The sequence below is a fragment of the Hylobates moloch genome, unplaced genomic scaffold, assembly GCF_009828535.3.
Source record: "Hylobates moloch isolate HMO894 unplaced genomic scaffold, HMol_V3 SCAFFOLD_10, whole genome shotgun sequence".
Classification (NCBI taxonomy): Eukaryota; Metazoa; Chordata; class Mammalia; order Primates; family Hylobatidae; genus Hylobates; species Hylobates moloch.
The window spans coordinates 110136226-110150835 of record NW_026652285.1 but is presented as its reverse complement, the minus strand read 5'-3'; the positions used below and the strand labels follow the sequence as shown (position 1 = coordinate 110150835).

Here is a 14610-nt window from a genome sequence, read left to right as displayed (position 1 = left end):
ACCTCTGGGCCTGGGCAGAGGCAGGACTAAGAGCCATGTGTCCAAAGAGGAAGAACCCAGCCCTGCCTGCCTCCCAGGACCTATGCTGGGGGCAGAGCTTATGCAGCCAAGAGTATCAGAACAGCCCCTTCCCCAGGGCCCCTGTAGCGTCACACATACTCTGGGTACTCGGAGAATTCCCAGCTCCAAATTGTGAGCCCCCAAAGGTCACCCTACACATGGGGAACCAGAATATAGGTTGTCAAAAGGCAAAGCGGGGACCAAAGCACGTACCAGCACCCCAAAGGCGATGATCTTCAGCACGCATTCCATGGAGAACATGGATGTGAACACGATGTTCAGGCATTTCAGCATCAGCTCGTACTCATAGGGTGCATCATAGAACTGCCCGGGGAATAGGTGCTGTTGGCCATGGGTTTGGCAGCCCCAAGACACCCCATCTGGGACCACTATGACCAAGCAAAGGGGGCAGACAGAACTCCACGCCTGCCTAGGCCTGAGACACCCCTTCCTGCTCTCCCCGAGTCCTCCCAGAACCTCCCCACTGTCCCAGCCCACAGACAACAAAGGGAAACAGGATTCCACAGGTATCCCATGCTGGCCAGGATGCAAGGCCATTACTGCTTTGGCTCATGCCAGGAGGAAGAAGGCTGACTCTCCACTCAGCCTCAAGGTCAGATCCCAATCCCTAGCAGCGCCAGCTGCCCCTCCGTGCTGAGCCCCACACACCTTCATCATCAGCACCACGGTGTTGAGGGCTATCATGGCCATGATGAAGTACTCAAAGGGCGGGGAGACCACAAATGTCCACGTCTTATACTGGAACGACTGCCTGTTTTGGGGCATGTACCGTGTCAGGGGTTTAGCGCTGATGGCGAAGTCAATGCAAGCCCTCTGTAAGGGGAGAAAGGAGCACAGAGACTCAGAAGCAGAAAACCTACCCTACGGCATCTACTGCACCCAGCCCCGTCTCACCAGCCCTCACACGGAGCCCTGATGAGAGAAGGCAAATTGAAGCAGCCCGGCCCTTCTCCAAGCAGGCCTCAACCAGCCAAATCTGGTCCCTCTGCAGGAGAAAGGAGGACCTGCCCCTGTGTTGGCAGATGGTGGCAGCCAAAGCTGACCCAGCTGTGAGTGATTTGTGCGCAGGAGGGAAGCCTGATGGCGCTGCCCACGCTGTCCACTGCAAGACTCCACAGAGCATCCACCTACCTCGTTCTTCTCCAGGCTGCATTCAGACATCACCTTGTCCCCCTGCTCCTGGAAGGTGATGATGATCAAGGCCACAAAGATGTTGACAAAGAAGAAGGGAAAGACCACAAAGTAGACCACATAGAAGATGGACAGCTCCATGCGGTACCCAGGGCTCGGCCCCTGCTCCTCATAGGTGGCATCCACGGAGTGTTTCAGCACCCTGGGCCAAGAGGAGAGCAAGTGTCAGGGGAACTCCCAAAGGAGACAGCCCTAAGAACTCAAGTCCTGCACCACAAGGATGGGTCTGCCTCCATGCCTGGGCCCAGGGATAGAGGGAGGAAGGGAGGCCGAGCACAGGGGCTGCCTGCCCCAGCTACGGAGAGCAGGATGAGCACTCACATGGGCCAGCCTTCTCCCGTGGACACTGTGAACAGCGTCAGCAGAGCCCAGAGCACATTGTCGTAGTGAAAGTCGTATTTCTTCCACTGCCTGGGCTGAGCTTCCACTTCCTCCTTCTCATAATCTAAATACTGACCCCTGGGAATGAGAACATGGGAGGTTAGAGGGCAAAGACAAAAGATCCAAATAAACCCACCTATCAAGAGTGTTGAAACCATTCCGTGGGGAAAGAATGGCCTCTCCAACCGATTGTGCTGGGAAAACTGGATGTCCACATGTAGAAGAATGAATGTGACCCTACTTTACTCCATAGACAAAAATTAACTCATGATGGATTCAAGACCCAAGGGTAAGGAGCTAAAACTATAAAACGCTTAGAGGAAAACAGGGGCAAAACTTCATGACCTCAAATCTGGGAATAGAGCCTTAGATGTGACACTGAAATCATGAGCAAAATAAAAAATACAGAGATAAATTAGGCTGCATCAAAATCTGACACTTTCATGCCCAGAGGACATCAAGAAAGTAAAAAGGCAAATCCACAGAATGGGAAAAAATACTTATTTCCTAATCCTCTGTCTGATAAGGGAGTTGTAATTAGAATATGTAAATAACTATTCTAATAAATAAAAAAGGCCAGGCGCGGTGGCTCACGCCTGTAATCCCAGCACTTTGGGAGGCCGAGGTGGGCGGATCACGAGGTCAGGAGATCAAGACCATCCTGGCTAACACGGTGAAACACCATCTCTACTAAAAATACAAAAAAAATTAGCCAGGCGTAGTGGCAGGCGCCTATAGTCCCAGCTACTCAGGAGGCTGAGGCAGGAGGATGGTGTGAATCTGGGAGGTGGAGCTTGCAGTGAGCTGAGATCGCGCCATTGCACTCCAGCCTGGGCAACAGAGCGAGAGTCCGTCTCAAAAAAAAAAAAAAAATCCAAATAAAAAATGGGTAAAGGATCTGAATAGACACTCCTCCAAAGAAGACATACAAATAGCTATTAAGCACATGAAACGCTGCTCAACACCACTCGTCATCAGAGAAAGGCAAATAAAAACCACCACGAGACACCACACACCCATGATGACGGCTGTAATTTAAAAAATACCAAAACTAAAAAGATGGAAAACAAGTGTTGGCAAGGACATGGGGAATTCAGAACCCTCGTGCATTGCTGGTGGGAATATACAATGCTTTAGCCACTTTGGAAACAGTCTGGCATTTCCTCAAACAGTTAAACACAGAGTTACCCAATCACCCATTAATTCCACTTCTAGGTACATACCCATGAGAAGCAAAAACAGATCCACACAAAAATGTGGACACAAATGTATACAACAGCATCATTTATAACAGCCACAAGGTAGAAACAACCCAATGTTCATCAGCAAATAAAGAATAAGGAAAATGTGGCATAGCACAGAACAGATATTCAGCCATAACAGGGAACGAGGCTCTGACACAGGCCACCGCGTGGACAAACCTGAAAACATCATGTGAAAGAAGCCACTCACAAAAGACCACATATCGTATTATTCAATTTACAAAAAATGTCCAGAACCGAGAGGTTTATAGAGATTAAAAACAGATTCGTAGTTGGCTAGGGGTGGTACAGGGATGTAGGGGATGATAGTTAAATGGTGTGGGTTTTTCTTTTTTTTTTGAGGTGCTGAAAATGTGTTCTAAAATTGACTGTGGCGATGGTTGCATGTACCTGTGAATATACTAAAAACCACTCAATTGCACACTTTAAGTGGATTGTTATGAACAAACAGTATAATGTGTTAGTTACATCTCAATAAAGCTGTTTTTTTGTTTCTGTTTTTGTTTTTTTTTTTGAGACAGAATCTCGCACTGTCGCCCGGGCTGGAGTGCAGTGGCACAATCTTGGCTCACTGCAACCTCCGCCTTCCAGGTTCAAGCGATTCTCCTGCCTCAGTCTCCCGAGTAGCTGGGATTACAGGTGCTGGCCACCACGCCCAGCTAATTTTTTGTATTTTTAGTAGAGACAGGGTTTCACTATTTTGGCCAGGCTGGTCTCCAACACCTGACCTCATAATCCACCCACCTCAGCCTCCCAAAGTGCTGGGATTACAGGCGTGAGCCACCGCGCCTGGCCTAAAGCTGTTTTGTTTTTGTTTTTGTTTTTTAAAAAAGTCCATTACACTGGGTAAGAATGATCTTTTCAAATAAACAATGCTGGGTGAATTGGGTATCTAGCGTCAGAAAACATATCTTAACCCACACCTTATGCAACACATAAAAATCAACTTCCAAGTAAATTGCAGAACTTAATGTGAAAGGCAAAAATAACACTTTTCAGAAGAAAACACAAGAAAACATCCCTGGCCTTGGGATAGATTTCTTAAACAGGATATAAAGAGTACTCAGCATAAAAGAATAAAAAAGATCCCTTGGACTCTATTAAAATCAAGAACTATAGTTGGGTACAGTGGCTCACACCTGTAATCCCAGCACTCTGGGAGGCCGAGGCAGGAGGACTGCTTGAGCCCAGGAGTTCGAAACCAGCTTGGCAACATAGCAAGACCTCATTTCAACAAAAAATTTTAAAAATTAGCCAAGCATGGTGGCACGTGCCTGTAGTTGTCTGAGCTACTCAGGAGGTTGAGGAGGGAGGATCACTCGGGCCTGAGGGTTCGAGGCTGCATTGAGCTGCAATAGCAGCACTGCACTCCAGCCTGGGCGAAAGAGTGAGATCCTGTCTCAAAAAAAAAAAAAGAAAGAAAAAAAAAAAAAGAGACACCATTAAAAGAGTAGAAAGCACCATTCAGAGGAGGAGAAGACGTCTGCGATCCGTACATCTGACAAAGGGTTCCTGTCCAGAACATTACATGATTCCTAGTAACCAACAGGAAAGAGGCAGACAGCAGACACAGGACCACAGGCAGACACTTCCAGAAAAGAACACCTAAGCGGCCAAGCCCCCTAGCAAAGGGGGCTCAATCTCATTGGTCATCACACAAGTGCAAAATTAAACCACGGTGAATGACCACTACACCCAGAAAGGCAAGAAAGAAAACACCAAGATTTAGCTAGGATGTGCGGCTCTCACCCACGCTGGAGAGAGTGTAATTTTACACAGGGGCCTGGCAGCATCTACTAAGGCTGAGTACACGCACACCCAGGACCCGGCAATTCCACTCCTAGACAGATACACCTCCCCAAACTGCTACTGCTCCCTGGCGGACATGTGCACGTGCAGCATTCTCAGCTGCAAACAGCCAAGTGCCCATTAGTCACACAGTATAGGAGGAGGCTGCATGATACTCACACAGAGGCAGCTGGGATGCTGCCACGTGGGCAGGAAGACACTGTGGGTACTGCCTTGCCTGGGGTCCACGCAGGCAGCTAACCAGCTTTCCCCTAGCTCTTCTTCCCCAAGGGCCCCTCTCCTGTCTGCTTTGGAGGCAGGGCTGGGCACAGGAAGCTCTGAGGCCTCATGTGGACAGTGACAGCACCTCCAGCCATTGGGCAGCCCCTCCGACCTTACAGCCCAGCCAAGATCTCTAGGGCTTAGAGAAGCCTTGCCCGGTGGGCACCTGAGCTCCCTAGATGCCTGTGTCCCTCAGAACATGCCTGGTTCCTGACTCTGCTGAGGAGGAAGTGCTGGGAGCCCCTGGTGTTGTGCTGGGGAGGGGATGCATCCCGTCTTCTGTGGTGACACTAGCCCTTCTCAAGTAAGCCCCTCCCCGGCCCTCAGGCAGGGTCCGTGATGCTCTGCAGTGGAGTCTCCCATGCCGCGTGACCAGCTCCACCTGGTCCCAAGGGAACTCCCAGTGTTGTCTGCATAATGGGGCTGTGTGTCCCACCTTGCACCCTTCCTCAGTTTACCTGCAGTCCCTCTCCAGCTCCTTGGATTCATCTGTGCAGTAGAAAAACTTCCCTTTGAAGAGCTGCACCGCAATGACAGCAAATATGAACATGAAGAGCATGTAGACAATCAAGATGTTGAGGACATTCTTCAGGGAGTTCACCACACAGTCAAACACAGCCTGCAGGAGGAGGGGCAGAGCCATGATGAGGGGGTGGAACTATGGTGGGAGAGTGGGGCCATGAGGGGGAAGAGTAGGGTCATGGGGGGGGGTGGAGTCATGATGAGGGGGTGGAGCCAAGGTGGGAGGGCATGGCCATAAGGGAATGGGTGGGGCCATGAGGAAAGGGGTGGAGCCATGGTGGGGGGTGGGGCCATGAGGGGAGGAGTGGAGCCATGGCAAGAGGTGGAGCCACAGGGAGGGGCTGGAAGCAGGAAAGGATGTGAAGGGAGCCAGGAGAGAGGACCAGGCAGGGAACCTACAGGATGGAAACCTGAGGACCACTGAGGCCCAGGTGGCCCCAGGCATTCCAGGGCCCTGCAAGGCCCTCAGGCCCCTGACCACAGAGAGGCTCCGCCACCAGCTTCCTTGACACACAAGACTGGTGCTGTGTCTTTTGTGAGGGGAGGCATCTTGGCCCGGATGGAGGGGCAGGAGGTGCTAGAGGCAGCAGCTGGATGCCTAGGAGGGCCGACCTTACAGGTCAGAGTTCAGCCATGGAAACGGGAATGACCAGGAGCCCAGGCCCAGCTGCACCAGGAGGTGCTGGGCCTGGGCAGAGAGGATGCAGCCAGGCTCCACCCTGCACTTGCACCCTGCCCAACAGGGAAGCAATTTGGGCAAACTGAGGATAAAGCAGTAGGCTCCGGGACAGGGACATATGTGCTCCGCGGCCCGAGGCCGCCCTGTCATCAGCCATCACCACCTGAGGCTTTCTCTTGGGTCCTTCCCAACCTGGAAGCTCAGCATTCCCTGTGCACACAATGCTGCTCTCAAGAGCTGGGAAGACACCTCACAGGCTGCTCTGATCTAGCTGTGACGGGAAGGTGGGGCCACAACCGTCTCCCACAAAGCAGCCTGGCACACTGTGGATGACCACAGCGCCACTCGGTGCCAGGGTAGCTGCCACTCCTCCCTGGACCCAGTGGGCCTCCGACGCCTTCCCCAGCTGCCTGCCAGCCCTCTCCTTCACATACAGGTTCTAAGAAAACTTTCTTCTCTAAGTCCCACATTGCCTCAGGTCTCAATGGCTTGAATTTCCAGTAAAAGAATCTGCTGCATAAAGGTTTGGGAGATTAAGTGAGCTGAAGCACATGAAGCAATTCGCACAGGGCCTAGCACAAGCTCACGATTACTAGGTTTCAGCGTGGCCCTACCAGTTTGGGTTTATAATCTGTCTTTATCCAGAAGCTCAGCCCATGCCTGTCCCCCTCTCAGCAGCCAATGTCCCAAGTCCCTGACCGCCAGCATCTCCCTCCACCACCCTGCACCTGTCCTGGCAGCCTTTCCCGCACTGCACTGCAGCTGCTGAAGAAAAACCCTGTGCCGCCTGGTCCTGCTGAGCTAAGGAAGAGGATTCTCACAGGAGGCTGCTGGGAACAAGGTCTACTTGGGTAATGGGGGCTTACAGCTGAGTGAGCCCAACCCCCTCACACAGGGGTGTGATGTGAGCACACACAGACTCATGCACTGCACACACACACACACACACACACACACACACACACACATACACACACACACAGGGCACATCCCTCAAGCCCCAACTCCAGGCTCCAACCTTGAGCTTGGGCAGCCGTTTGATGGTCTTGAGGGGCCGCAGGACACGAAGGACTCTCAGGGACTTGATGGTATTGATGTCTTTCCCTTTGGATCCTCTAGAAGGGAGAAGCCACAGATGCAGACAGGCAGGAGGCATGGGTGTGCCCAGCTCCCACGTGGCCCCCCAAGGTCTGGGTCCTGCTCCCCTGTGCATTTTGTCTCAGACTCAAGGGTGGAGGACCCAGGAGCAGAGAGGCCTTGCCCTGCAGGTGCCACAGGCCACCATGACTCTTCCCAGGGGCTGCCTGGCCCGGGCCTCATCTAAGGACAGGAGCTGGGGCCAGGGCAGCAGCATCTGGTGCACAAGGAGAAGAACCATCACCCCTGACACCCCTCCCACCCCTGCTTCCAGGATTAAGAGGACAGAAGGGACCCGCACGAGGACTGCAGACCCAGAAGTGGGAGCCCACAAGCACGTTTCCAGGGCGAGAATCTTCTGGAAGGGCTTTTTTTCCTTGCTTTTCAGCTGGCTAGAGGGAGGTAAAGGGGACCTGTCTGGCCTCTGCCCTACAGATCTCCTCAGCCGCCCTAACATTCCTCCCGCTGACGTGAAACTGACAGCAGGAAGACAGAAAAGGGGAAGGAGAGTAAGAAAGAGAAAAAGTCGGATGAATACAGAGGCAATGCAAGAGGCAGGGTGGACTAAGACAAACAAGGGGAGAGGGAGGGAAGGAGGGGGAGAGGGAGGGAGGGAGGGAGGGAGAAAGAGCCCCAGAGACAAACATATCAAGACCCAGAAAGCAGCAGACAGGAAAACTCATGCGGGGCAGGGACGGCAAGACAGGAAGTCGGGGAAAGAAAATTCCAGGCACAGAAGTAAGCAGAAGTACAGAACCAGCGGGCCTCGATCAGGACCCCTCCAAGAAAAAGCCAGGGCAGACGCATGTAGCTGCCTCCACCTGTCAGTGACGCAGGAATTAGCAGGTTCTGGGGACTGGACCTCCCATGACCCTACTGAGGCCGGGCCAGCAGTGTCTAGGAGATTTCCTCCTAAGAAGCCCCCCGTTCCCAGAAGCAAAGCCACTCTGCTTGGTGGGAGGTGAGGGTGGAAGCTTCAGGGCTGAGTGGGATTCACTCACACATGGAGCCCTTCCCCACCCTGCTCAGAGGCCACGTCCCACCACGTTCCCTGGGGAAGGCCTGCTTGCAGGGGCGGCCCTGCCCGCTGTGCTCTTCCTGGGGCTCCAGCAACACTTGGGGCTGAGCAGGGAGAGTGAGCTACATGGCCCAGGCACCCTGGTCCCCTTCTTCTCCCCTGACTGTAAGCTACACTCCAGAATCAGATCAAACTCCCCCTGAAACGCTTCCAGGTGGGAAGAACCCAGCCTCCTGTCTCCATCACCCCAGTGCTCCCGACACCCACTCTCAAACCAGCTTCCTCCACCAACTGAGGGAAGAGGGGACATGAGCAGGAGGGAGGGGATACTGTTTTGTCACCTAGTAAATGAGGCTTTCTGGGGGAGCATCCGTCTGGGGCCTGCTCCTTTTCTCCTGCTGAAGCCGCCTGGATGGGCCCAACCCCTTCCCCTCCTCCTGACTGGGGGACCCCTGGCTGCAGTGTTCCCACTCCCAAGGCCTATGCTGATGCTTTGGCAAAGCTCTCCTTCCTTTATCACAGAAAGAGGAGACAGTGGGAACTGCAGGGGGCTGCAGTGGAGAGGAAAGAGGGGAAAGAACGCCGCTCTTCCAGAGAGGAGCTGCACCGGGAGCGCCTTGCGATGTCCCCGGTCCTCAGGCTGTGGCCACAGGTGGCAGTTCCCTCCCGGAGCCCTTGCTGCCCTCCAGGCCAATGGCCCCAGCCTCCAGCCCTCACTGGTGACAGCCTGCTCACCAGGAAGCTCCTCACCAAGGGCTGACCATGCCCAGCTCCAGCCCAGCTCCCCGCCCCGCTCCCAGAGGCATGGCAGAAACCCCTGGCCGGGGACTTGGCTCCCGGCAGCATGCAGCCCCGATGGGGTGAAGGTGGATGAGCAGGGGGTGAGGCTGGAGATGAAATGACCCAAGAGGGGCTGCTGGAATGCTGTGATGTCAGGGGCAGCGTGTGGGGGAGAGAAGGCATTACCCCACGAAGCTCCTGCCGAGTCCAGCAAGAGGAAGACAAAGAGAACAGAGTCAGTGGCACCAGGAGCAGCCCTCCCAGCCGCTCAGAGATGTGGACCCTCCCTCATGTCTGTCGTCCACTAGGGGTCTTCCTTGTCTCTGGATCTCACCCCACAACTCCCCACCGTATTCCCATCCCCAGCTGTAGCTGAGCCCCTGACGATGCCCCCCATGCAGTATCTCCATTTCCAACTCCATTTCCAGCCACAGCAGGGCCAAGTGCCACTGGCTCGGGAGTCAGAGGAGACGTCTAATGCCCCAAAAGGGGAAGGCGACCACCAGTTCTGCCTTGGGCAAAAGCACCAGCGGTCTCCCTGGGTCAGGAGCAGACTTGCCTCAGAGCACGTCAAGGTGAAGTTGCCTCCAAGGACCCTGAAAGGCAAACGCTGGGCACACCAGAGGCTGTGCCACCCGGCCCCAGAGCCACCGGCCACACCAGCGCCTCCCAGCCCCACCCCACCCCTCCAGGCAGGCGGGGATGGTCCCAGGGCCACAGGCCACGCCAGGACCCTACCTAGTTTGAGAGCCACAGACAGACCTCGGGCCCTCCTAACCCCACGCAGCCCCGCCCCAAGCAGGCAGCGACAGTCCCACATGGACAGCTACAGAGCCACAAGCAGCCCAGGGAGGCCCACAGGAGGGCCTCTTCCTTCTTCCCTCACCCTCACACCCATCGTGATTCTGGTGGCTCTCCCTAGCCAGAGCAGAGAGAACATTACTTACGAGAAAGCAAACGCCACCAGGGCACCACTGACCACAATGAAGTCCAGAATGTTCCACAAGTCCCGGAAATAGGCCCCAGGGTGAAGCAGCAGTCCCAAGTCGATCATCTAGGAGGGAGAAACACACTTTAGGTACGTGATAGTCCGGAAAAGACAGGCAGAGGCCAGGCGCGGAGGCTCATGCCTGTAATCCCAGCACTTGGGGAGGCTGAGGCAGGTGGATTGCTTGAGCCCGGGAGTTGGAGACCAGCCGGGGCAACATGGTGAAATCCTGTCTCTTAAGATAAAAATAAAACATGGCCAGGCGTGGTGGCTTATGCCTGAAATCCCAGCACTTTGGGAGGCTGAGGCGGGTGGATCACCTGAGCTCAGGAGTTCAAGACCAGCCTGGACAACATGGTGAAACCCCATCTCTACTAAACATACAAAAATTAGCCGGGCGTGGCCGGGCATGGTGGCTCAGGCCTGTAATCCCAGCACTTTGGGAGGCCGAGGCGGGCGGATCACGAGGTCAGGAGATCGAGACCATCCTGGCTAACACAGTGAAACCCCATCTCTACTAAAAATACAAAAAATTAGCCGGGCGAGGTGGCAGGCGCCTGTAGTCCCAACTACTCGGGAGGCTGAGGCAGGAGAATGGCGTGAACCCTGGGGGGCAGAGCCTGCGGTGAGCCAAGATCGCGCCACTGCACTCCAGCCTGGGCGACAGCAACACCCTGTCTCAAAAAAAAAAAAAAAAAAAAAATTAGCCGGGCGTGGTGCTGCACACCCGTAATCCCAGTTACTTGAGAGGCTGAGGCATGAGAATTGCTTGAACCCAGGATGCAGAGACTGGAGTGAGCTGAGATCACGCCACCATACTCCAGCCTGGATGACAGAGTGAGACCCTGTCTCAAAAAACCAAACCAAAACAAACCTAGAAAGACAGGCAGAGCTACGGGCCTCGGCTCCAGAGTCATGGGGGAGGAATACAGCTCTAGGTCCCCATGGAAGTGTAGCTGAGTGCACACGTTATGTGCACACCTGTGACTTCAGGGCACCTTGGAGCACCTTTACACGCCCTGTCAGAGTAGGGAGACACGGCCCAGGTCACACCCCGAAGGGCCTCAGTGGGCCTTTGGACCTCAATGCCACGGACTCAAATATCCCTACATGGCTTGTGACCGGCTGAGATCCTGCCTGGGTTCCTAAATTCCCTGCAGCCTGAATGAGACTGAGGTCTCCATCTCCATCTGCTCCTCCACCGCTGGGCTGTAGGCACACATGGCCCCAGGGAGCTCAGAGCTCGCCCAGATCCCCTGCAGGCAAGCTCAGAGCAGCAGGACTGCAGTTACACAGACCTTCACTCACATCCTGGCTCTGTCACTCCTGCTGCTACGATTCTAGGCTGGTAACATAACCTCGCTAAGTGTCAGCTTCCTCATCTGTAAAATGGGGATGATGACGCACACCCCACAGAATTTTGCAAGAGTGAAGTAGCAGAGGTAACGTGTTCATGCATCTGCTGTCAGTGCTCCATATGCACACACTGCCCTGTGTGCACGCATGCGGGCACACACATACCCTAAGCTGCACGGAAGTCATGGATGTGCAGGTGTGTGCACACTCAACCACACTGAAGGCACACCTGCATAAACGCACAAGGGCCACACTAGTCAGACAGTGATATGGGGGACCTCGTGTCAACACTTAGAGGCAGACAGTGAAGGACTCTGAATCTATCATAAGACAAATGCCCTCCTAAATTCAAGTCTTCAGCACCCACTTCCAACAATCTTCCAACACTCTGTCTCTCCCAGGTCTCCTCCTCCCCCAGCCAATGCCACGCAGCCCTCTTCCTTTGCTGTCCTAAGAGGGAGGGCCTCCGCCCACATGTGCACATTGGGGAGAGACTGTAGCTCACGTGTTCAAGAAACCAGAGCAAGTGGAGGCCCAGGCACGACGCTGGGGAGCACTCCCAGTGGGGGATGTAATCTCCTCAGTGAAGGACAAAGCCTCTTTGTGTGCACATGTTCACGCGCTGAGCACACACCCAGTGCACACACACCTACCATATGTCTTAAGAGTTTATAGGAATTGTGGTTCAACCCCTGCCCTGGTCCCATCTCAATCATGAGGGAGGCAGAGCAAAACACTGGGGTCACAAGGGGCAGCCACATATCTCACCTTTATCACCATCTCAAAGGTAAAGACACCAGTGAAAATGTAATCCAGGTATTTCAGAGCCTGAAACCAAAAGGAAAGTTATTCTCAAAGGCTGGGCTGAAACCTGAGCCAGGGTGCCCTTGGTGGCTCCGAGTTTTTCCTCCAGGCCTCTCAGCAGTCAGCCAGCGAGCCAGGAAGCCTGTGGAAAACGGTTCTGGGAGGGGGTCTCTGACAAGAACCGTCTGGGAACAGGCCCCCTCTGCCGCACCCTGTCTTCCTGTCTCCAGACCTTTGGTCCTGCACTCCCAGGCACACAGACAGAGGAAGGAGGGGTGTCCTGTGAGAAGACAGGACCCCAGCCCCACCCCAGCCCCTTGGGCCCCTGGGAAGGCACCCAGCTCCCCCACCACAGCCTGGCAGGGACCCAGCCATCCGGGCCACTCACATTGTTCCTGGGCGAGTCCGTGCGCACTGGGTCCTCAGCAGCCAGGGCGATGCTGCTCAAGGCGATGACCACGAGAATGACCATCTCGAAGTACCTCATGGTCACGATGTAGTGGCAGAAGCGGCGGAGCCTGTGAGGGAACCCACGGATCACCACAAGGCCCACCAGCCGGGTGCGCCAGCCCCTTGCCACAGGGCAGGCTCAGCCTGTCCCGCAGAAAGGGCTCTGGGCTGCCTCAGGAAGCTGTGGCCCCAGAGCTTCGCTTTGCTAATGGTCCCTGTGGTTGGTGGTGGCAGCCAGGTGACGGACAGTGGCTGAGATTCCTGAGAGGGCCTCCCGGGACAGGGGTGGGGAAGGCTGCAGAACCTCATGGCAAGGGTCAACAAACCAAACCTCACAGGCCAGATCGGGTGACCTGTTTGTGTGAATAAAACTTCACTGGAGTACAGCTACATCCATTCACTACCAACTGTCCATGCAGCCAACAGCAGTCCAAAGCCAACAGCATCAACTACCCAGCCCTTTCACAGAAGAGGTCAGCTGTGGGCAGCAGGGAGGGAGTTGCTCAGAGAGGAAGAATTTCAACGTCAACATTCTCACAGAGAGCAGGCCTCTCTCGCCCTAAGAAAGTTCTCTGGGGCCTGTGCGGGGTGTGTGCCCTGTCCAGGCTCCCAGGGTGCATGTGAACACGCTCCACGTGAACACACTCCACATGAACACACTGCACGGGAACACACTCCACGTGAACACGCTGCATGAGAACACGCTGCACGAGAACACGCTGCACGGGAACATGCTGCACGAGAACACGCTGCACGGGAACACGCTGCACAAGAACACGCTGCACGGGAACACGCTGCACGGGAACATGCTGCACGGGAACACGCTGCACGAGAACACGCTGCACGGGAACATGCTGCACGAGAACACGCTGCACGGGAACACGCTGCACGAGAACACGCTGCACGAGAACACGCTCCATGTGGACACACTGCGCGGGAACACGCTCCACACACTGCCACATGCTCGCCTTTTGCTCCAGTCCCATCTGCCTGACTCGCTTGTTCAATATTACTGAGCACCTACCCTGCCAGGCATGTGCTGGACACTGGGGGACACAGGGGTGACCAGAACAGGCCTGATGAAGCTCCATTCAGCAGTCAAAACACCAGGAAGCAGCGAGGAAATCAACAAGCAGGGGCCTCCCTGCTACTGGCAAAGCCACAGCGTGGGAGTGCACAGTAACCAGGAGGCTGGGAAGCCCATCTACGGGTGGAGGACGAGAAGAGGCAGCCGTGGATGGAGCAGGTGGGGCAGACGGCCCCCATCATGAGGGCTGTGCTCTGGAGGTGCCTCCTCTGCCTCGCAGGCATGTCCACCGCCCCCAGTCCCTCTCAGCTCTTCCTCTCACCCACACCTACGAACCCCCAAGGGCCATCCATCTTAAGCGGCTGCCCACATCTCCCTCTTCCTTGAAGGGAACTCTGCCATCTAGCTCCTGCCCGTGTCCACAGAGCTGTTCATCCCTGGCCCACCGCAGGCCTGCTGCTGCCTCAGCCCTTGCCACTTCCCCTCCTTAAAAGGGCTGCCTTTCCTTCTAATTCAGCCGTCATCCACTCCAACTTGTGTCTGGGTTTCTGGCACTCAGCTCTACCCCCAGCTCAGATCCCAAGTCCACCTGGCCATGAGACATCCCCAGCCGCCCCAGGCTTTGCAGGGTCTGCGGGCAGGACCCCAGCAGCACCGCTGGTCTCAGTGAACGCAGTGCCTTCCGCCACTGTCAGGCAGAAACTGGGTTTCAGTCAGACATCCTCGATGTCTCCTTCCACATCTAATTTATCACCAAATTCTGTAGATTCTGCCTCTAAAATTCCTCCACACACACCTGACTTCCAAACCTCAACACTATGAGTACCCTGGTCAAACCACCACTCTCTCTCCCTGAAACCCTTA

General features: G+C 55.0%; 1 protein-coding gene across 23 annotated transcripts in view; it reads right to left on the bottom strand.

The window, feature by feature from the left end:
• CACNA1B (calcium voltage-gated channel subunit alpha1 B) overlaps positions 1-14610 on the bottom strand; it is a 244247-nt gene that overhangs the window by 63972 nt on the left and 165665 nt on the right. For 16 of the 23 annotated variants that reach the window (XR_009215330.1, XR_009215331.1, XR_009215329.1 and 13 more), the window contains 9 exons: positions 12658-12787; positions 12234-12293; positions 10069-10175; positions 7205-7301; positions 5444-5604; positions 1594-1731; positions 1213-1414; positions 730-894; positions 274-384 (listed from right to left, as the gene is read on the bottom strand). Coding sequence is in view for 19 of the 23 variants with exons in the window: in XM_058445707.1 (XP_058301690.1) it covers positions 274-384; positions 730-894; positions 1213-1414; positions 1594-1731; positions 5444-5604; positions 7205-7301; positions 10069-10175; positions 12234-12293; positions 12658-12787 (1171 nt within the window). In the remaining 4 variants the exon portion in view is untranslated. Of the gene's footprint in view, positions 1-273; positions 385-729; positions 895-1212; positions 1415-1593; positions 1732-5443; positions 5605-7204; positions 7302-9307; positions 9320-10068; positions 10176-12233; positions 12294-12657; positions 12788-14610 lie in introns of all 23 variants that reach the window. The other 7 variants (XM_058445703.1, XM_058445705.1, XM_058445709.1 and 4 more) reach the window with 1 other exon arrangement.